Source organism: Lonchura striata, chromosome 4 (genome assembly GCF_050655825.1).
Source record: "Lonchura striata isolate lonStrDom1 chromosome 4, ASM5065582v1, whole genome shotgun sequence".
In the NCBI taxonomy this organism is placed as follows: domain Eukaryota; kingdom Metazoa; phylum Chordata; class Aves; order Passeriformes; family Estrildidae; genus Lonchura; species Lonchura striata.
In genome coordinates this window covers 15,015,468-15,040,000 of record NC_140706.1, presented here as the reverse complement: position 1 = coordinate 15,040,000, position 24,533 = coordinate 15,015,468, and the positions used below count along the sequence as shown (strand labels likewise).

The following is a 24,533-nucleotide window of genomic DNA, read 5'->3' as shown; positions in this document are numbered from 1 at the left end:
ATTTAGTTTGTTATGCAACTAGCCGTCTGTATATTACACCTTCTCCATTTTGACTTTACTTAGGATTTAAATTCTAAAGCATTATGCATTCTCATATATTTTTGTATGCATTTGTCATGGGTTTCACATTTGGTGACTGGTTAGCAGTGTGCTGGCCATCTTTGGTTTGTAGAGGAAATCTTAACCATGAACAATCAAAGGGGCTTAAAAGAACTTTTTAAATGCTAGCTTTTTACTCAAACTTGTATCTATACTACATCACGCCACATTAAGTAGAAGCACACATCACAAAATTGCACAGGGATTACAATATTACATCCAGTCTGCATAAAATTGAATTCCACTACTGACCAGGTCACAAAATGGCTGCACTTTCTAGTCTAAAACTAATTTGCATATTGTACACATGTAGGACATTTTTTTACTTCAGTCACAATAATGCATGCAAGTTTGTTTTTTGTAAGAAATTTTGTAAATTTGCTCATGCTACCTAGTTTCAAGAGAGCCTTTTTTTTGAACATTTGCAATAACTCACCTCTTGTTAATTAATAGTTCTAGTGCATGCATATGGTGTATACAGGTAAGTAAACATGCAATTTTTTCACATTCTAAAACTATGGCAGTTTAGGCCATATTGTGCTGCCTGCATTTAATCTGTAATGCAGTGTGTCTTAAACGTTTCAATCCCGTATTAATAGGTGGCATTACACATAACACCTATATAGCAGCAAAGCTAATACAGCTTGTGATTAAAAATGTTTAAAAATAGCTAATAAATCAGATTATCTTGAGGTATTATTTCTTGCAAGTCAAAATGGAGAGCAAAAAATCAACCCTAATTTTTAGTTTATGTATACACTGAAAATAGCAACAACAATAAAAATAAGCTTTTGTAGCAGACATATTCCATCTTCACTATTTTGCTACCTTTGGTAAATTACTGGGGCAGATCTTGAAGTTAAAAACCCATGTTTAGAAATAAGTGCACGCTTCACCCACTAAATATAGCAGCAGACTGTGTGCCCCTACGCAAAAACATTCTCATATCTAGTTTTAACTTTACATATAAAAATAACTTGGAGAAAATACAAAAAAACATTTTATTTTAACATGAAAATATCACAAAAATTAGTAAGCCTGAGATGTAGGGTTTTGGTGAAAAACAAGAGGCTTGTAGTGTTTTGGCTGCTGATAAAGATGCATGTATTGATAGCTGGGGTGAAAAGCAGAAGAATGCACTTATTTCTTCTGCATGTCAGTATCTTCAAACACAGTAAGCCACATGCACCCTTCTCTCCTTATGCAGATGCTGGTTCACCATGTTTAATTCCAGCGGAAGTGGATCTGACGTGGGCGGTCAGCCCCCTCCTTTACCAATGGCTTATGGAATTCACGTCCTGCACGAGAGTGGATGTTTGCCCAACAAAACTCACAGTAATACTGCAGGCAAGTGACATTGGCACAAAAGAAAGGAGCAAACTTCCCACCACACCGCGCACCCTGGCACTCGTCACACATCTGGTCATCCAACACGTATGGCTTTACCTCCACCTGTTGGAGCAAAACAGAAACAATTCCCATTAATAACTGCTTCTACTTGAAGTTGTATGAAGCCATTAATTTCTCTCTGGTTTAAAAAAAAGGACTCCAAAAAACCCCCTGAAGTCTGCAGTCAGTTGTATTAAAGCCTTTATATAACTGATCAGTCATTACTCGTTATCATTTATCACCTACAGACCCATCCATACTGCAGAACACTCAAGGCAGGTCTTTAGAAGTACACTGTGCATATAATTAACAGCTACATCAAAAACTTCCCCTAATTTACCCTGGGAGAGAGTCCTTTGCAAATGATATTATGGACCTAAGTGTGGAAAAAACCAGAATCACTCAAAGACCTCCTAACTGGACATCAACATAATAATTAATTCTACACAGTTTAGCAAAAAAATAACTAAGCATATGAGACTACCCTTTAATGAAGAATTTTAAGTACAAGTGTCTCTGCATGTTCTACATTTGTATGCAAATTAAAAGTACTTTCTTCAAGCTCTAATGCAGATCTTTTAGCAGAGCTGTTCACCATAAATTCACTCCCTATTTTTAAAATATGGTCAAATTATTTTAAAAATATGGTCAAATTTGGCACTACCAATTTTGGTAATCTATTACTTTCTCTTTCTGTGGCTTTGAACTGTACAGGAATTTGTATTCAATACAATTCTGAAAATATTTTTTTAAAGATCATTTTGCAAGTCTACAGACAGCTACAAACACCTGTCTTACACAGCTTCTCTCTCCCAAACTCATCTGACTGCCAGAGTGGAAAAGTGGCAGGAGTCCAGTGGTAAATATACATTATGCCTTTGCATAACTGTACTGCTACAGACTGTGATCAGACAGGAAGAAATACTTCATAACAAAACACAAAATGAGTTGATGCAGTCATTAAGGAATGTATTGTATTCCACATTTTCCCCACTGTCACATAGGATTTTTATCCTTGGACACTAATACCTCAGAAGACCACTACATATAGACATCGATTCTATGTTCTATACTCAGACAGAATATGCCTGAAATACTAAGAACTTTAAAATGATACTTTTTTCAGTGTATTTCCAGAGGAAAAAATTTACACATCCAGCTCCCTACCCTGAAGTTTTACAGCTGAATAGGCTTCATGTTGTTAGCTTCAGAAGTAGAGGCCATCCTAGAAATGTCAAAGTGTCTTCCAGTAATCTATATTCAGTATGAGCTCTACTTCTTATTTCACTACAATGACCTGCCTTATCACCAATTACACTCAAACTTTGCAATAAACAGGTACCTTACGTGGTGACTTTGTTCATGGCTCAGAATTACTGAAAGCATGAAGCAGCATTTATTTCAAGCTTCAGTGCACTAATGCACCAAGATCAGTACAAAGATGATTTCAAAATATTAGAGAAGCACTTTGGGGAATGGAAATATTACAAGACGTGGATGCAGACTGCTGGCATATGAAATTTAACAGTATTTTAATGAATTGTTTGGAGTTGAAGCTCCAAATAAATGTTTGGAGCTGAGCTTTCATACGTGATAGAACAGGATGAACATTATTTTGCTGAAGAAAAACATCTGTTAGACAAACTAAATATACCTACACATCAAAAAACGTGGAGAGAAGCTACAGAAAACAGTTAAGGAAGAAGTTATGATCACAGACAATGTTGGTCAAGTGACTGTGGCACTAAGATTTCCAATTAAGGTCAGAAAAAGTATGTGCAAAAAAATGCTATAAATACTTTGAACTGAAGTTCAGAAGGATAAACAGGTGAACTGCAAAATTTAGCAACTGAAAAAGACTTCTACACAGACCAACCTGGTTATGAAAGGAATGTGAAAGGACAGCAGACCTACAGAAACTGGATATAACTGGTATGGAAAGGCAATGCTGAGGTAAAGGGCAGAACAGGCTCTGCCTTGAGGACTTCAGTGAGATACAGACTGTATTACCTTCCTGGCCAACACATACAAACACCTCAGGAGAAGGAAGTAGGACTGTCTTCCTCATTTACAGAACTAGTGGTTTAAAGATTTATACTCACTGCTTGCTCATGTATTAATCAGCAGTAGTACTGATTTCAGAATATTTTCAGAGCCTGAAAAGGCATTAGTGTAAAAGCTCCTGGAGGTAAAACAGTATTTCTAAAAATAGCCTTTTTCATACTTTCAGCTAAGATTCAAGATGTTCCCTAAAATGATGCTCTTTTCTATGACACTTCAGTAATGCAAATAACTGGGTGCTAATAAATATATGGAATTATATAATTAAGGATTGACCTTATGGTTTAATTAAAGAAGATGATTTAAAAAGTATAGATTAACCCTCCTCTCAGGTAAATGAAGAAGTTCATAAACTTTCTCCATCATGGAAGTTAAAGACAAGTTCATTAACTTAGTTAAGATTTGGGACAGGTGTATTTTGCCAGTGAAACACCTCAGGAGTAGTACACATTTTTTAAAATAAGAAAAAAAATGAGGATGGCAATAAAAATGTGGAAATTCCAAATTTAAGAGAATACTTGAGTCAAGAGAGTAATTGTTCAAGTGTTAGAAAGCACCACTAAAGAAAGAATATAAATTATTTCAAAAAAGCAACCTTATGAATTCAGATATTTAAACAGAAAACCTAGATCTTCCTGCCTTTGCCCCTCAATGTCTCCAATCCATGAACAGCTATCCCCAGATTCTAACTATGCTTGGCAGGGGTTGTTTGGATTATTTTGGTTCTTGTTTGCGTTTTGGGTTTTTTTTTGGTAACTTGTGATTAAAGAAATCATTGAGTACTATTTTTATAAATTAAGTTTTAATGGAAATAAGTCAAAATACTGTGCTTCTCACATACAGCATTTGCAGATTTTGTGTCGGTTTTTCTTTTCCCCCAAGCTCCAAGAGCATTAACAACCTACATCCTTTTCTCTGCAAACAGCAAGCATTGTCACTTCAGATGCCTGCTTGGCATCCAAAGAGCCCTTAAGATTCTGGTGACCTATCATAAAAAACCAAAAAACAGCAAAACAACGTATGTACAACTGCAGACTTCAGTTAGGATCATGTCTTCTCTTACAAGAGGGTACTGCCAGTCTACCATACAGCTCTCTACTGCAAAGGACACACTTCCCATGGGAAGAGGAAGACCAAGATAAAAGTTCCCCATTGTTTTACAAGGTACAAGTCCATGTCTCCCACTTTTGAGGGAAACATAATTTGGATTGGAACCATCTCCATATCTCAATTCCCAAGTCAGGTGGCTTCACAGACAAATGCCCGTCAGAGAGTTCCTCAAACAAACTTAGTAATATCCAATTCTAAAGGTAAATGACTCATTTAGCATTTCTTTGCAGGAAATTCTGGATTCTGGTCATTACTCCCATTTTGTCCAAATACTCAAATGCAAGATGATTAACAGTTTTATATCCTCTCACCCAATCACAGCATCAAGGCCATTTTTTCTTTTACATAAGTATCCAAAAAACAGTTATAAAGCAAGGACAGCTGTAAGTCACAAGGATAGCAGTGCCATGACCAAAATGTAGCCATCACATCTAATTTGAAGCCTAGATGACTCCCCACAACCACACCCATTCATCCTCTGGGAAGGACCATGTCTGGGGATTTCAGCTCATAAGGAAAGTGGCATTTGAGACACATGCATAAAGATGAATTACTCTCTTTGAAAGGAGAGAAGCACATGCTGCCTCCCTAGAGCCGACTTCTGTTAACTGTACTACTTTCTTTTTCCTGTGCCTTTGATCTGTAGAGGAGACTAGATCTTGAACTACTTTACTTACTTGACCCTTCTTCCTGTAAGACCATAGTTTTTTGTTTTTAAGAACACCTATTAATGCCAGGCTATCTCTGCAGCTTTTGACATCAAAACTAGTGACCCTTAAAACTAATACAATTTAGATGTCAATTTTCTTTGCTACTCTTATATTTCTAATTAGGAACTATGAAGTTCACTAGTCTCTAATATAAGTTAATTTTACTTTTCCTAGGAATAAGCATCTGTAACAAATAGAAATATGCACTGGTAAATACTAGGAAGACTTTCAAACAGAAAAAACAAGACCTTTTGTATTTTAGGTGTTGAACCTGACCAATTTTCTGAGCACTGACAATTATGGCTGAAATTAAGGGCAGTTTTAAGTATCAAGCTAATCTGAAGTCAGTGAGTTTCTTATGAATGACGGAGGAATTATCACAGTATTTGGTTTCATTAGAACATGGGAGAGAGAGATTTTCAAGCCCTTTGCCTGTACACAACAAAACAAGGAACTCCAGAATGGGAAGAACATATGGTCCAACATATGTCAAAGGAACAAACTGCTGCTCTGTGGAAACATGTTGTTTGTTTGGGGGCATTCAGGCATACTCCTGAAAGTAGTAGAGTTACATGGATGCTAAAAAAAAATAGAAGCTGGCTTGAATGCAAATCACATGCAATTAAACCACACTCTGAGAAGTTTCTTTCCAGTGCAAAGCTCTTTTTTTACATTTCTGTGTAACTTACTCGTTTATCAATATCGCCATGCTGAAGTTGAACAAACCGAGCACTGATGGCAGCAATGTAACTCTGCTGATTGGAAAAAGCAACACGCCCAGCACCTTTTGGGTATTTCAGCTCAGGGTCAGTGTCAATTCCTGCATAACAAACTCCCCCGTAGAGACGGTCCATGATCATAGCCAATTCCACTATTAAGAAACAAAACAGCATTTATTCAAACTGTTCTTACACTACAAACTTTGTACACTCCTGTCTAAAAATACCAGAAAAGGTAATTTTAATTATTAATTTTGCAAGAGCCAATGAAACAGCAATAACAAGATTAAAAAATATTAAAGAAATAATATTAAATAAGCTATTAATTACTTAGCAGAAAGAGCTTTCACACTGTGAGTACATATATCCAAGGAACAATGGAATGGTATGTTCTTGATAACATGGGACTAGAATTCCAGGGCAGTTTTCTTCAGAGGATTACAGCAAAAGACTTTTTAGCCAGGCATTGGAATGTAAGCTGTATAACATAGATCCTCATGCCACAAATTCCTTGGTGCATGTTCTCTAGCTGTCCTAATGCAATGTCCTACTTGAATTTAAAGATGTAGTTAGCATCTTTTCATCAGCCACACAGAACTTGATTATCTCTACAGTGCTATACTTACCATATTTACTGCAGTTCAGAGAAACAAAAATTGCAAATTTTACAGATCAAGTACCTTGGCAATCCTCTGACTGCCAGGTTATACTGAATTCAGTTTCAATTCACTGGAGTGGAAAACACTGATTTTTCAGAATTAGAATCCTCTGTTTTAGGATATAGAGGTGTCAGCAGTCCTTGATGTTCAATATCTGTTTGAAGAGTCTCCTTAAGTTTTACTGCTTTTGTGAAGTCATTATTCTTATTTCACACTGCCATAAAAGTTTCATTTTCACATATACAGGGCATTTGCAAGCTGAACATAATAATGCATCCACATTAAATTTATCACAGCCATTCAGCACAGTAAAATGGAGCACTGGACTGAATTTAAAGAAAAAATAATCTGTACTTGGAACATACTGTGTTTATACTCATTTACAGAACTTGTATTACAGTCAAAAGTAGAGTCTTAAAAAAAGAATACCAAAAAAAGCCTGAACATTGCAGGTGCAAGATAGAAAAATTTCAGATCCTTTGTATCTCAATTTTTTGTCAGTTTTTTACATGTTTCATCTAAAAGTTCATCTTTCTCTAAGAATAAAATTCTTTACTAGCTATGAAAGACAAATGAAATACAGAAGCCATTCTAACAACAAAGGGAATTTGAACCATTGCATGGTATGCTTCTACTTCCAACATTCATCGCAACCTACTTACTAGAAGGCCACCTAAAACATTGTAAAAGGCTACTGCAGACAATTTGAAAAAGCAGACTATCCAGGCTCCACATCAACCATTCCCCAGTTACAGAAACATTTATTTTTTCCTTCACACCTCTGGCAAGAGTCTAGAAAGAGTCTGCAATCTCCTATAATGTTGTGCCATAAAAGATTGTGCTAGCTCTCTGAATTTCTTCCTTTTCCCTCTACGACTACTTGTTCAAGTACTCTGTCACTGGTGTTTGTGCCTGTACCCTGATAGCAGCAGAAGAGTAGCTAATGCACAATTACAAGCAGGTACAAATACCACTCCATTGTCATGGAGCAGGGCAGGGATGTTTCCATAGCATTAGTTAAAACTGTTTTATGCCTCTTGTGACACAGCTTACACTACAGCTATACAGAGGTAACACTTTCCAGCAAATCTCATTGATGATTTGTGATTTATGGCTAAACCCAGACAGTAAAAAATTTAAGAATACATGAATATTGTACTGTGGCTAAAACTATCAAGACTGTTCAATTTACAACTATCCATGTATAGCTACAAAATATTATGCATAGTACAAATTATTTCTAATAATTTCTTACTTTTAAAAACTTCCACAGATTCTACTCACCAGCTCTTAATGGTCTAGGGACTCCTCCAACAAAAATTGTTTTCCGAGGATCAAGTGGCTGCGAACCATCCATCACAAAGTCACTATCACTAAGATTCCAGGGACGGATCTGAACCTATTAAATTGGGAAAGAAAACAGTATCCTACTTTAAGTTTCACTACGATGTGGAAATATGTTTACCAGTCTATATAAATTGTCAGTCATAACCTCATTACTGTAGCATGTCTAGATGCTTTGTTTTAATTCTATTAATTCAAAATATTACAACTTTAAAACAACCCAAGCACTCCAGACGTTGAGCTCTGCCAACAGAAGTTTACTTTTGATTTTTTTCATCTTCATAATTTCCAAGGCTGCTTTAGACAGATGACAGCCTTAGCCTGCAGGCTATTGACTGTGTACTTACTGGCTTGTCCTTGATAGTGGGGCTGGAAACACACAGATAGAGCTTTCCATCTTCTTCAATGCAGGCATCAATCAGGGCCTGTACAGAACTCTCTTCTTGGAACAGGAGGAATGCATAACCTGGAAAAAAAACCCAAACCAATTGATTGATTTTATCTCATCTTTATTTTATAGAATTGTCTTTGCCACTCATTCTTCCATACAAAAGAAAAAGAAAGCCAAACCAATTATTTTGTATTAGTCATCTTCTTTAACTATGTACTGTGTTTCTATAATTAACAGAACTTCCATCTGTAAACTAATTGTCAGATGAGACTAATAACCAAACAAAAGCAAACATGTCTGCTCTATCATGCACTGCTAAGTCTAGGCTAAACATCATTCATTGGCTGCAACGGACATTACACAATGAAAATCCGACTTGGCACAAAGGACTAATCTCTATTCTGGAGATTAGATCAAAGTATTTTATTACGTAAGTGACCCAGCAAACCTTTCAAACACTAAAAAAAAAATAAATTAAAATGCTTATTTAATGCTACATAAAACCAAACAGACAAGCAAAGAACCTGACACATTACGTTCACAGTTACAGCATGAGATACACTACATGTGTTACTTTACAAATAACCCAAGAGCATAATTAGGGTTGTATACTAAAATAAACTTTAAAGAGACCATAACTCACATTTCTTTCTGAGATTACTATCAAGTTTAGAATTTTCACATGAAGTTATGACTTTGATGGAGAAGTAAATGCTGAAGCAGCTGTTCTAGAGAGGTCTTGGGAAAAGGGATCATGGATGCTTTACCAAGCCTTTTGGAAATCTTGCTGTATTTCTGAGAGAAGCTAATTAACCACCAGCCACTTCTTAATGCAGACACTGTAGGTCAGTAAGGTAAAGGTGGTAGGGTGTATCTTGAAGACCATTAAAGAATCAGTGCATTAACAATGTAAGATTTAAGAATGCACAACTGATTTTAGACATGTGGGAACAAGAACAGGATTTTAAGAAAAAGCTGTAAGGTCTATATAGGTCCTTCCAATAAGTTGTACCTGATTTCTTACCCCAATACCATAGTCCCATCACAGCTATGTAAAAAGGGACACACAACAGGATTTTATGTATTCTATATTTTTATTTTTATCTTATTTCATTTCATAACAAATCTGTCATAGGGAATCTTTGAACTTGGGCTGAGGCATTTTCTTGTAAATTCTATTCTTCACAGCTGAACTGTTAATTTTTAAATGATGACCTGTTTAACTTAAGTTTAATCAGCAGTAGGTTTAGATTCAAAATCTGTTTTAATGGGGATATATACAGTATTTATCACAGAATTTAAAATCCATGTACTACCCATGCAAAACTCAGTGAATGAGGGCATGTGCCAACTGGCATGGGTCAGATAAGCTCCATGTAACTGTCCTTGTTCAGAAGGACACACACATTCCAGTTTGAATGGAGAGCCCAGTACAAGAATGATGGAAGTACAATAACTTAATTAATCAAAGATTTAATTGCACAGGATACTGTCTAAAGAATCAGACATACAAAGATTATCCAGATACTGATTTTTCATCAGCTCTTCTCCTAATGCAGTTCAAAGATACTGCCATATAGCTCCAGATATACAAAATAAGTGTCTCTATATATACCACCTCTACGTCTGCAGCTATTAATATGCTTAACTGCAGCAACTTGCAAAAAGATAAAAAATTCAAGTAAAAACTCAAGGAGTGATAAAGATTATTACAGATTTCACAGAATATTCTCAGTTGGATGGGACACAACAATCTCTGAGTCCAGCTCTTAAGTGAATGGCCCACACAGGGACTGAATCCACAACTTGAATTGTTATTAACACCATGCTCTAAACAACTGAGCTAATCTAAGGGTCACTTCATACTACCATTCCTGACATGGAAAGGAAAGCAATAGAAAAAACACACATTAATACTACCTTCTCAACCTCATCTGAAAAACATGTACTCATGTCTTGGTTTATCCCACTTAATTAAAGGCCTCAGAAAGCCTTCTGTCATGAGCTCAGCTGTACTACTTCCCTCAGAAGACAAAGGGTATAGACTGTACCATCAAACTGGTCTGTCTGTACTTTTTCTCCACAGCTCTACATCTTCAATGATTTCCAATGCTCACTAAAGAGCTGGATTGGTGAGCACCGGAACAGAAAGCACATCCGGTAAGTTTGAAAAGCTGAGTCGATTGAAGAGTCCTACCAAATTAGAACTTTTTATGGTATTCATTAAAAATTTTATTTTGGAATTCATGATGTAAAGAACAAATAAAAAGCAAAGCATTCTGGACTAGATTAATGCTAACATGATTTTCTTAGCAAGCAAAAAAATTCTTTATTCAACAGTAACATGAAAGTTCACCAGAGGGAGAAAATATGCTTCTTGTTATGCATGTTTTTTGTAGAAATCAGAGAGCAGCTTTAAGTTTTATCAACCTCCAGCTAATTCCTGTCACTAATGGCTTAAGAGGAGGAGTCAAGAAAATCAGTGCAAGGCAGCATGGCACTGCCTATGTACTGCCATGCCAGTGACTAGAGCGGTATTTTGTGTTGGGGCTGATTCTTCCACTGTCCTGACAGACTCTCCATAGTCTGAGGGCACCAAATGGTCTCAAGTGTAGTGAAATTCTTGCCTAGAGACTGCTGCACCTTAACTTAAATCAGAAAGAATCAGTCCAAACTGCAGGTTAATGCAGACAATGGATCTACAGAGCCCTTCTTTCAGTTTTTCAGTTAGTCATCTTTGATGGAGGATAAACTCCAGAACACATATGAAGTAAAAAAATGTGGTGCTGCACTATATTTGTGAGACCCATGTATCTTGTCTTTTAGATATCCTCAGTCTGGGTAAATGAATCAAGCACAATGTGCGTATGTTACACTGACCTGAATTGCCCCCTGTGATTCACTGGCTGTACTGGCCAGATTCACATTGATTAAAGGAAGATTAGACACTAATCACACATGAAGATACCTACAATTACTTGTCTAAATCCCAAGTTTGATCCTATTCAGTGTGATCAAACTAGCAGGTAACAAGTTTAACAGAACTTGTATGGATCTGGGGTTTTGCTTCTGACACTAGAAGCAGAACATTTCCAACTTGAGTTTTTCAGCTAGTTAGCTCTGAGTTAGCAACTGGGAACCTTGAAGAAAGAAGTTACTGCACAATTGTCATACAAGGCAGCAGAAACAACCAGCTAAAATAAGGCTGGGCACAGTGTCCTATTTAAATCAGATTATCCTCTCAGACTATAAATAGTACAGAGGTCACAAACAACTGGACATATTTTGCAAGGCATTTTTTGAATTTCCGTATCTTTATGGCACCATTTCTTTCTGAACTTCATTATCAGAAGGAGGAGTCCTCAATCCCGAAAGTTACTTTGGACATGTGTATTGTTTCACAAATAAGTATATTTGCCAACTACGTAATAACATGAGTTATGATAAACAGTGGCAAGTCAGAAAGGAAGGAATCCTGCATCACAGTTGGCAGATCACTGTTACAGACTTTGTACTTTGAGCTCAACTGAAGTTTTTTCCAGAACAGAGCTTCCTTGTAGGATCAGTGTAAAGTTGTAAAAATTCCTGTTATGTTTCTATCTAATTTTGTGGTGAACCAACACAAAATGCAATTAGTTAAGAACAAGCAATTGGTGCTTCTCAGGAGGCAGCCAGGCTTGATGGATCAAGACACTCTCTGAAATTCTTTCAGCAAGGAAACACTTATTATGAATTTGGCCTTCCCTCAGGACCTTCTGCAAGCAGAGAGCTTGGAAGGAAGCACAGCCTGGAAAACTGAACAGTAACAAAAAAAAAAAAACCACCCCACCAAAAAAAAACCAAAAACAAAACAGGCTCCATCTCTTCCCCACAGAGAAGACTTACATTAATTAGTCCAGAATGGCCTAATTCTGAGATGTCTTTGGAAAGCAATACTATAGCAAATCTCTAAAGAAACTGAACAAAGAAAAATATGGACACTGAATTAATTTCATGCAGAGTGACAATTCAGAAATTGGAGATTGAAAAGAGTAAAAAACATTAATTCCCTGAACTAATATAGTATGGAATTTTCAACTGATTTTTACTGATTGATCTCAAAGCTTTATTTTGCCTATCCGTAGCCATTTCAGACATCTTATTAATATATGTATACATGGTCCTTGTCTGTTCACACAAGTAATACCAATGAAAGACAATTTTTAATTAAATTCTTCTACAAAATAATTATGGGTCATATATATTGCACTGAACAAAAGAGATATGTACACAGTAACACTCAGCAGTTGTATGTTTCCAGAGTATTTACAAAGAGAAATCAACACTGTATTTTAAATGTGTTAGGCTACATACAAAAAATACTGAATAATATAGCAAACTAAAAATTAGGCTGAAGCGTTAAGAAAGAACATTAAATGCTTTTATTTTTCAAGTAAGGATCAGTTAATCATGGGAAATCAACTTAGCACTTAGGTTGCAAATGTTTCCTGAATTAATTAGACCAATGCACTGAAGTTCTTCTATTTGTATTCTTTGCCTTTACGAAACTCTACTTACAACACAGTTTGGGTTTTTTTCTTACTGCATGAAAAACCTTTATCAAATAAGGAAGTCTGAAAATACATCCTTAAGATGTTCAGATGCTGAGATAGGACTATCTCCTTGGAAACAAATGCCAGAATCCATTCCTTTCAGGTAAGAATATATTACATCTTCTGTCTTCTATATATTCATCACAGACTCTGTGAGATGCATCTTCTTCAAAGAGTTCCTTGGGAATTTCTCTTGGTAATTTATGAAGAGAGATGCAGTCTAAGATAATCAAATTTAACTTGACAGAAGCTTTGTGGGCTGGCCTGACAATCCAAAAAGCCAAAGTCTCTTTGTTTGTCTTAAAATTTCCATGTAGCATTCATAAATGCTATTCAAATGCTTTCAATTCCATTTTCCACTCTTTAGAGTGCCCATTGGGGATAATAATCCTGTCTTTTCCCCAGCATAGATGCAAAGATAAATAAAGAATCAGTTTGCAAAAGAACTATACCTACATTTGTCACTTCCACAGAAGGAATAAATTGCTGCATTCTCTACAAAAATCAATAATTTCTGCATTGCCTTTGTGTCTAGATCATACATCTGCATTTATTTTATATGTAATACTACATGTCTGTACATTTACAGAGATATCCTACGTGACTTAACTACTTGATCTATAGAATTGTTTTTCCAACACTTTTTAAGTAATAGTAAAAAATCTTATCTAACAGCAACACTAGAAATATATATACAAAAAAAATCAATATTTAATCATTTAACAAAAAGATTAGAGCTTCAACAGGAAGTTCATATCCTTAAAGTGAAAGATGCATATTTGATTATCTTGACCAGATAAGCAAATGCATCCTTCTGCATCTGCCTTTAACTTCCTAGGAAAAATTTTATCTAAGATTTTGTCTTAAAAAATTTGATCAAACCTCAATTTTGGAAGCTAGACAGAAATACAAATACAGAAGTGATGATCAATGATGCATACAACTACAGAGCCTTGAGCTGATCAGGCTCAGTAACAAAACAACAGGTTTTAGATCAGTATGTAAAGGAACCACACCTGGACCTGCACTGAAACTGATTTAACTGTTCACAGGGCCTCTACATTATACCCTTTGGAAGAAGATGAGACAGTTTCCCAGAGAAAGATTTGCACTCAGTAACAGGGCAAAACCTTCTCACTCTCTTACCTTTTGGTGGAAAATAGGACTTGCTCTCTGCTTTGTGAGGCCAGTCTACTACCAAGGGTCCAAATCGTCTGAAGCTGGCAGTAATTTCATCTAAAAACATGTAAAATAGTTGCAATTAAAGGAAATTAAATAACTCAGTAAAAAAATACTACCAAGGAAAGATCTTTGCTTCTAGCAAAGGCTGACATTTCATGTGAAGAAAAACAAAATTTACAAGTTTCATAAACAAAAGACTTAAATAGATTCATCTACCAGTGTGCTAATATTTATACAATGTATTTCTGGTGATTTTAATCTTGCATTTGATTTTTATTGCTTAAAACCAGCAGTATTTCAGAAGCATATGGGCAACTGAAGCCACTCATGAAAACTTGTGTGGTACTTTCCTAAATTTAAATCAGAATCTAGTTTGAATGAAATCAAATTTACTGTTTAGTGACGTAGAGTTCAGAGCTTTATAAGTAGATATTTATATACCAAGTAACAACACAATTCACATGCTAGCAGTTTCCTATATATAGGAAATATATACAGGATATCTGCCCTATAACAGAGACAGAAATTTAAAATTGTCTATTTAGAGGCGTTTCCAACAACCATGAATAGCCTTGTTGCAAGATATACTATGCCCCTTGCACAACTTTCTGAGATTTTCTATCCCAGTCACACCCACATGTCAGTGACTGGAAAAGCCTTGGCCATGGGTTAAAAATATTCTAGACTATGTAAAAGCAGCAACTCAAACACAAGTATCATCAATATCTTTCAGTCATATCCTACCATCATCATATAAACAGGAAGGAAAGAAGTAAATATATTTCCATGTGTTTCTATTTACTATTAGTATTACAGGCAACTGTGCTGAAGCTTATAAAAATAAATCCCTTAGTAGATTATAGGAGACATCTCAATGAAAATGGAACCAAAACTTGGTCTTTCCATGTCTGAAAGCTAATTAAACACAGTCAGCATACTTGGTTTACATGTTATTCTAGGATTACCATGAACCTCCTAACAGGACTTCCATTCACATTAGAAAGTTAACATGCAATTTACATTTATCTGCACAGGAGAAACTCATATTACAACAGCACAATTACTTCAAATCACCACTGGTGTACAAAGCAATTTCAACTGGATAACAATCTGAGTTTCTGTAGTACAGTCCCTGTTCAACGCATCAAGAGTACTCTGCCGCTTAACCTTGCTCTGCCTAAGTTTCTCTATTTCTCATCAGGAATAATATTAACCTTTATGTATCACTGCTGAGATCTTCAGGTAATAGTAAAATAGAATATGAATTTTATTTACGAATGGAAATTTCCTATGACTACAGAATAAAGCAGGCAGGGATAGAGGAGAGCTAAGATGTATTTGAAAGGAATATGCAAGATAAGCAGGAGCATGCACTCCAGGCATTACATGCAACTCTAATCTGCAAGTGCAGAATCAGAAACAACTTCACCATCCCAAAACCAAAAAAGATGATACTAAGCTCAACACATCCGTCAACTTACATAAAGAACAAATAGTTACAGTCTTTTGCACAACATTATTTTGCTGAGTGGCTTATTTTTACTACTTAAGTCAGGTTTTTCATGACCTGTTTTTGTTTCTCCCTCCAAACACAGCCTGCTTGGTTTTCAGGCAGCTCACCTTCATCAATATCCGGTGGCAGACCTCCAACAAACACTTTCCGAGAAAAACGCTCAATTCGTTCTCCATTCTGATGAGCTGAATAGCAGGTAGGGGAATTCAAGACTCCAACCTGATCACTGTGACCATCATCCAGCAAGCCATCATCTATTGGGAAGAGGGAAGAACGGCCTTAAAAAGAAAAGATAATAGCGTACATTAAAATAATTTTGTGGCAGTACATGGTTTTGTAATTTTAGGGAATGGGGAATAGCAGTTGAGAGAGTCAAAACAAAAACACTAAGATATTAGAAAAGTTGACATTAGTTTAAAGAAAAATTAGGAGAATGAAAAAATGTGTTAAATTTCAAAATGGAATTTCAAGATTGCAAGCTGACATCACTCTACGTGTAATACTTCCTATTACATTATATGGTAATTGATCTGCTGCATCCCGTAGATAAGAGGTAATTTTGTTTTAATTAAAGGGTCTTATTTATGAAAATATTACAGATTGCTTAAGTGAGCTTTGTTAGTCTGCCTTTGGTTTAGCTTCAAGGTAAACTGGTAACTTTTTCCACCTGAATGACTACACTGTGTCTAAACCCCTTACATTTTAATTGAAGAAAGAAACATCACGATCACAAGTTTCAAATGTATTTCTAAAGGTATAGGATGCTGCTAACATAAGAATATACACAATTTCTAAGAAAGTAAAAGAATTTTTGTAAATGTGTAAAATATAACAGTTGAAAAATGAGTCACAATGCTCATTTATCCTTCTCACTCTCAATTTGCTACAGTTTTGAAGGGAAGCCTTGTGGTGGTTCCTAACATGTAGTAATCTCCAGTGAGTTTACAGTTACCCTGAAAAGCAAGTGTACAATCTGAGAAGTTCACAGGATGGCTTTACAAATGCTATCTGACCCAAACCAACACTTAGATTGCAGAGGGAAGTGAAAATATGGTAATTCTGTCCCACATATTTCTTCCCCACTTCATATTTACAAATTTTGTATAACTAAAAAAAAAATATTCAGAAGGCCAGGATATTTATCTTGGCATATTCAATCTTTTATTGCTTTGGTCAGCAACATTAAGATTAATGATAGTTTCAAAAGCCAGTCTTGTAACTGCAAAAAGCCCCAAGACTTTGTGAAGCAAAACGAACAATCCACATTGCCATTCCTTCTGAAATGCCATTTTCTCTATCTGCCACACATTTAAAAAATAATCATTAATTAATTCAACTGCTTTCCCTAAAGAAGCAAGAAAGCCAAATCAAAAAACAATGTAGCACATTTCTCAGAAGAAAGCTAGTTTTTAATTTTAAATAGACAACTTCTTCCAGATTCACCCACTGAAAATCCATAGTCAGGACCAGTAGGTCCCTGACAGCTGAGTCCACAGTACCTTGGCTGTGAGCAGTACTGCAGTCTTTAATTCTCCAACTCAGGAGAACATTAGCCTGGTAGGATTACCAGCAGATCCAGTACTGACCAGCTGGGGGTGAGAGCAATATGAAAGCCCTTAATTTCCAGAAGACCACCTAAGAATCAGGTGGCTAAAAGACAAGGGTGGAAAACAGCAAATAATATTATGACCAATGACTTATGTTACAGTAATACCTATTGACACTGATGTGGTATTTCAACAAAGAAACTGAATGAAAGCACAGGATGATATAAAACAACCAAATATCATAAAGTATCATGAGGAGAACAAAATTAAAAGCAGGACTGCAGCACTGTACCAAGTAACAAAGAATGCTAACTACATTTTTATGGTGGCATATCTGTGTCTTCAGCAGACACTCAATGGAGAGGAGTACAGCAAATACAGAAAGCTCTAGTAGGCTCCTCTTTTCCATTGGAATTGGTAATAGACATATTTGAGAATCACTAGTGGGGAGCAAGAGATGCTTTTTCTCATAAGAACACATTCAACAGGTCTGCAAGAGATCAGCAGAGTTGCCCGAGAAAGGTGGAAGCATGTGTCTGGTCCTCAATGGAACAGCAAAGTGAGTAAGCAATGGAGACACATAGCTAACATAGCTGGATGAAGCAGGCAAGAAGACTCCTCTTGTATATCAGCTATTTAGGCATGAGAGGAGCAAGATTGAATCTATGACTGTAGCAACTGCATACTACAGATATGAATTTTAGTTATGAAGGCAAGTAAGACTGATCAAATCTTTAAGATGCATATGAACAAGTGGTAAGATTTGGTTGCATAACCAAAAAAGTCAGATGCAACAAATTTCTGAATTACTGAAGTGAATGATGGAGAAGATGGAGCTGTTACCATAATGACAGGGACAGGAAGAAGTGCATAATGAAAGAAATAAGACTCATATTGTAGGAGCCTGCAGGTAACTGCAAAGTGGTAATTTTAATACATTCCACTAATATAGGAGAGTTATTCTCAATATCTTAAATCTAAAATTACTGCAGTTTAGCTTGGTTTAAAAGAAATGTTTCTCAGACAGTAAATCTTACAATATAGACAAGTATATAACAAGGAAAATAGTCTTAGAATAACCCTCAGAATAATTTATTTTTACCCACAGACCCATGTTAAAATCTAAGAACAATGAGAATTATTCTTTACAAATAAAATAAGCAGAACCCATTCTGAAGTGATATCAGAGAGCTCAGTTTTACTTTAATGTGGTAAAGGTTTGCCAAAAGCACTGTAGCTCCTCTGAGAGCTAAGGTGATATGAAGGACAATGGATAAATACTTTCAGAGTAATATGGTCTATGTGACTATTACTTTCTTCTCCATCCTCTTCACTTCTAAAAGTCTCTCAGATAAAGAAAGCAAAAAGGTAATTTGCTTTTCCATTTCAACAGGCTTTCACATTTCTCATGACTATGAATAAAAGGATTTACCCTTCTAAACACTCGTTTCTTTTTGTTTTATGACAGTAAAAAAATAAGCAGAACCTGGCAGGAACAGTCAAAATGATTGTACTAAATGTTACATCCACTGGCCATGATCTACATCATCATCCCTCTCTAGATTATGGCTGCTGAGCACCAGGTTATGAGCCAATGCAGAGACCAAGACAGGCACATGAACCGATGTGTATGTAGTGAATACCAGAAGCCACCAAAGATCTTGGTAGTTTGTTCTCGCATGTTTTACACGGTCTTTATAACAACTCCACGTCACTTCCTAGCACAGTTAAAACAGTAGAGTTTTCTCAAGGTTAGTGAACACATATTGGCTTATACTAGGGAAAACTGTTTACTACTTCTAACAGCAGTCTACTAGATTTCTTGCTAAGTTTATGAAAGGCTTTTTGCTTTTACTCTGTGCACTACTGCTTCTACATAAGCAAAAGGAGTTAGAAGGACAACTAGCAAACTGTATACTTTTAAAAGGGGTAATGACTGCAAGTAGTAGCTATTAGCATGAACTAAATCATTATTAGATCTGCAGTTTTTAACTGATTAAAGGATTTTCAATTCACTCTAAAATGATCATAACAATGATCATAACAATCCAGACTGTACTCCTCGTTCCCTCACACCCTCCATCCTCCCCAAACTCAGACAACATGCAGATAAGCAATTACAATCAATAATCTGAATTAATCATAATGATCAGTAACAGATCAGAATTAATTGAACTGTAACAAACGGAAGTGAATTACCTCGTCTTCGCCCATAACTCCTCGCTGCATGCAAACAAAGGACAAATTGTAAAATGTCAAATCATGCCCACAAACTAAAATATTTAAGATACAAAGAACCATGTGGGTAAGCAGTAAGTTAAAATCTGAATCTGTACTTGGTACTGATAATTGTAGATGAGAATGCATTAAAGTCGCACATAAATACCATACTATTTTACTACTAAATTGATGTTAACACCAGCTGTAAGGAAAACTCTCAAATATTTCAATGTTTTAAACTTGATCTTCACTTCATGCTAATTATGGACGAATTAATTATGGGAACTTTGCAATTCATCCTCAAAAATGTGACTTGTATCTTACACAAGTGCTTAAATAACACATATATGGTATTGAAACTCTAAAAAGAAAAATACTACTGTAAAAAGCATGTAGCAAGTGTTAAATTAATCACAGACACATCCTGGTCCACATGGAACAGTTTGTACAGTCCTTTGCAGTGACAATGCAAATGCTGTAAGCCGTGACCTTCCTTTTTCATGAAAAGACCTAGCAGAAAATTAACCGCAAGGTTTTGTTTGAAACAAAAGATGCCTTGTACTAGCAAACAAAATCAGGGCACAAGTCACAAGAAATAGCATTGTATCAAAAACACTGCACAAAGGCAAAGCAACAATTTTGCACAGACTGCAAGTAAATCCAAGATTTTCCTAACTTTTGAGTTTTGCAAGATTCTTAAAGAGATCATGCTTGCAGCTACAGTTCAGAAGACCATACTGATTGCTTCTCTGCCTGAAGGCTAAAAAACTAAAAATAGACAGATTACTAATACAGAAACTATTAAGCTTTGTGCAATTTCTTAGTTACATTTCCACAAAGTATTTTCTATTCCTGTTTAACAGACCCCATATCTGAGAAAAATTACTTTAATCATTACACAGTGACATTAAGTATCCAAACAGATGTTACTATTAATCAAAAGATCATAGCAACATTTAGGAACAGACTGCTGTGTCTTGGCATTATTGTTTTGCTTTTATGAGGCCTCTATACATACAATTCTCCTAAAAGCAACTGTTGTTCTGGGTCACTGAAATACATATAGACTCAAAATCACTGATGCATAAATGTCATTCACTGTTCCATTCTCATATTATGAAACACTTGTATCCTGGTACCTCCTACTTGATTAGGGGTTTTCAAAAATTTTATTAGATATAGTATTTTCCCTTTGTTATCTTGATCTCTTCCGACTAGAAATTCACTTTCAGTTTCTAGGATTGTTTATGGAACTCTGAAAAATATCTTTCTTGTTTTTTCTCCCTTAGGAAAGTTATTTTTACACAACAGTCTTCGTCTTTCTATCCAATTTGTACTGAACTTGCTTTTAGACTTATTCTCTCTCACCTGAAATATTTATTATTGAAGAGAATAGTTTTTGCTTAAAGGTTTTCAGATCCTTAAAGTTTCTACTGGAAAGCCAAAACAGAAAAAAACACTTTTTGAAAGAGACCTGGGTATCTAAGCAAGTGGAAACACTTTAATTCAGATTTCCGACATCAAAACAGAATCCACAAAACAGTGTATTCTGCTGTGTGATCAACTCTCTCACTGATCAGCTGGGGAGACTGATGCTGAGCTTCAGACATGTTTTCTCCCTGAAACCAGGCCCTCAGAAGACACAGTTCTGTGTCAGTGTTGCAGCATGTACAAATCTTCTCTGACTCCTGGCCAAAGTGACTCCCACATGGCATTAGCAGCAGCACCACTAAGCCCTCGCCTAGCCCCCACATGCTTTATTTTTTAAAAATAAATTCCATCCACAAATAAAACTAGAGTAAGCAGGGAAAATTCAAGTGCAGCCCTTCTACAGCAATGTCTGCAGTGCTGTGTTCTCTCTCAAAGGGTAATAGTGATGCACACTAATTTTCATCTTTTGGCACAAGTGTCAGGATACTGCTTTTCTTTTCTTCCACCCTTTCAACCCACCAAACCAGCTCAGCTGTTTTCTTACATTTTCATAGTTAAGACAAGCTGATATGTAAAAAAAATATTTTGTTACATAACTACTGAAGTTTTCTTCTCTGTGGCATTCAAAAAAAAGGAAACAGTAATTTTAAGAGAAAACAGAGTGATTAAAATGTTAAAAATCCCAATGCAGTTAAAACAGTAGATGGTGCAGTATTTTATAGATAGGGAAATTACAACGATGTACCAAAGTTATCTCTGCATTTCTTGCTTCAGCAAAACAATGAAATCAGGGAAAATGGGAGAAAAACTGTACCCGATGTCACATCATTACTTGTATGACAAACCTTCTTCCCTAAAATTTATCTGTTTTGCTCATTTAGAGTGCAAACTAGTATGGGCAGGGATTTAGTGCTACTTTGCATCTAGAAAAATGCAGAATTTCTGAATTTATTAAAATAATATGCATATAATGTTTTACCCCTTACAGAACATGCATGCTTACAGAGCATGGCAGCTCTATAAATATAGTTAATTACAGGTTTACCTATGCATCAAGACTATACAGATGTATTTAACATACACATAATCAGTGCACATGTTTGTAGATAAGTAATTGCAGGGAAGACAGCTCTTTTGGAAAAGGCCAGACACTGCAGGCAAATAACTGATTTATAGCAACAAGAAAGGAAAGATTAAACTGTTTTCCTTAACTTGTCCAAATACTAAGTCATACAGAAATTTGTCTTTTATTTTATAAAGCCAGATATTTTAATTAGCCAGTAACTTGGAAAGATTTCAAATTAGTGAGAATGCATGAAAGACACTTATTCTAGAAAATATCAATTAGGCATCACATACAAGAAGTATAATGATGCCAAATGAAATGAAATCCAGTAACTCTGGAACCTTCCAAAATTAAGAGTGCAGTATAAACAACAAAGTCATTCCCCTTTAGCTAAAACCTTCTTTTTCTATATCCCTAAAGTTACATACTAATACAGCTTATACCCATCAAAAAAATTAAAATCCCCCTTTCTGCAGTGTAAACCAGGTCACAGATTTAAGACATAAGTAAATACATTTGTTGTGCATGCTTATCTAACACTAAGACAATAGAACTATGTTATGTGAGCAATGCTACCACAAAGATCCCAAATATATGGTTTCATTTTATTCAGACACATAATTCAAACACGTAACCAGAGATCAAATATACACATAGTGCAATAACTCAACTGAATGACTGAGCTGAATTAAAAATACTATGTTGTGTATCAGGAAAAACTACCAGGCAAACTTCCTACAAAGATAAAATACTATTTGTCACTAACATTCTGACATAATGATCAAATAGTGACAGAGATATGATGAAGCCTTTTTCATTAATAATTGTAATTTAAAGAAATCCATAAACAGCTACAGCAATAATTTCCCAAGAGTCTAGACTAAAGGACTTAGATGCCTAATTCCCTTTTATTCTATTGGATTTGGGTGCCCAAATTCCATTTAGATTTCTTTAGAAATAACACCTTCCTGGATTTTAAGGCTGAAAGACATTATTATAACCATTCAAGCTTGGCACACCTATAAGACTACAGAAGTTAATTTAGCAACTTCTGTATAGGATATTTAGTAATTTCTGATTGAAGTAAAAAAGCTTTCTTTAGAAGCACAACCAGTTATAGCATCTGTGAGAAGTCTAATACTAAAACTAATCAAATGGGTAATTATGTTTCAACAGCAACTGAAGAAATTCAATGCTTTAAAATAACAAAGGGGGGAAACCCCATAATGGGGAAGAACACCCTACATCCCAAAAAAGTTGACTCTTGCATTATTACTTCCTTCTAATATGTTCTTTCTAAGCTGAGAAAGCTGCAGTCAGATATACCCACTCCAAAGTAATTTTTTTTTTTTTACTTTTGAGAGATAAGTCATTAAAAATGCATTTTGTTTTTTTACAGCTTAAGCTGAAACAGATACATAATTATATATAATTTATTAAAACACATAAACCAGGTTTCTTTTAGTTCATTTCAATAATTTAAATAATGAAAACTGTAAATATTAATATTAGGTACAGTCCAGTAAGTACATTTTAAATGAGTTGGGGAAAAAAAAATCTATCATTTAAGAAAAGGAAAAACTACCTAAAAAAAGAAGTTTTATCTAGAAGTGCTTAGTCTTAAAAGGGCGACACAATTTCAGTCTGGGTCATGTTAGAACTTTCCTGGAATCCAGAGATACCAGTTCACTAAAATTACTCTAACTAAAATCCAAAGAGGGTCAATTTTAAGTATTAGTGCATGCATAAATGGGCAGAGGATGTTTAAAAATATTTGTGATTTGCTTTCATTAAGGTCTGGTATTCCTGCTCTTCCTCATAGCTACTACAGTACTTACTGAGAAATTAAGGGACAAATGTGGAGTCTTTGAACTACCAACTCTTCCCAAATCTCTTCCAAGGCACCAGTTACAGGGATAGAGAGGGAAATGTTAGCTTGAACCCACTTAAGTGGAGAAGGAAATTGAAGTCTACAAGTTCATCAACAGATGTTCAAACCCTCATTCTCATTAATGCACATTTGAAGGAAGTCCCTCAATGCTTGTTAAGAAAGGTTGTGCAGAGTCTGAGCAGCTGGAGCTTCCCAAAAGCTGTTTCCAGTGCTTCTGTTCTTGAGTTGCAAAAAGCTGCAGTTAAGACATGCCAACTTTGAAGGGGCTCTGAAGAATGTTCCTGACTGCTCTGGCTGCACTGACAGCTACATCACACACCAGCTATGTGGTAGATAATAGGTGTCTACACAGCATGGCTCTGAACTAAATTCTAAAGGGCATAATTTAAAAAAATTGAGTATCTAAAAGGTGCTGCAACACATAGATTGTTATTTTTATCTCACTTACTGAAGGATGAAAATAATATTGGAGGTTTTAAAGAGGACAGCAGTCACACTAAGTGCTACCTTTCAAAGTACAAGAGAAACCACACAAGCATTAAAAGCAAGATATTCTTCAGTGCATGTTCTAGCTTTGTGGTAAAGTTTTAGGACAGACTGGTACCACTG

At 35.6% G+C, this 24,533-nt stretch overlaps 1 protein-coding gene across 2 annotated transcripts in view; it reads right to left on the bottom strand.

The window, feature by feature from the left end:
* CPEB2 (cytoplasmic polyadenylation element binding protein 2) overlaps positions 1-24,533 on the bottom strand; it is a 51,150-nt gene that overhangs the window by 2,401 nt on the left and 24,216 nt on the right. Inside the window, exons 5-11 of one of the 2 annotated variants that reach the window (XM_021554411.4) lie at positions 19,516-19,539; positions 15,877-16,047; positions 14,221-14,310; positions 8,439-8,557; positions 8,032-8,146; positions 6,059-6,240; positions 1-1,551 (exon numbers count right to left, since the gene is read on the bottom strand). The exon at positions 1-1,551 is cut by the window's left edge and continues 2,401 nt beyond it. In XM_021554411.4, coding sequence (XP_021410086.2) covers positions 1,324-1,551; positions 6,059-6,240; positions 8,032-8,146; positions 8,439-8,557; positions 14,221-14,310; positions 15,877-16,047; positions 19,516-19,539 — 929 coding nt within the window. In that variant the 3' untranslated portion in view covers positions 1-1,323. The remainder of the gene's footprint in view (positions 1,552-6,058; positions 6,241-8,031; positions 8,147-8,438; positions 8,558-14,220; positions 14,311-15,876; positions 16,048-19,515; positions 19,540-24,533) is intronic. The other variant, XM_021554412.4, reaches the window with a different exon arrangement.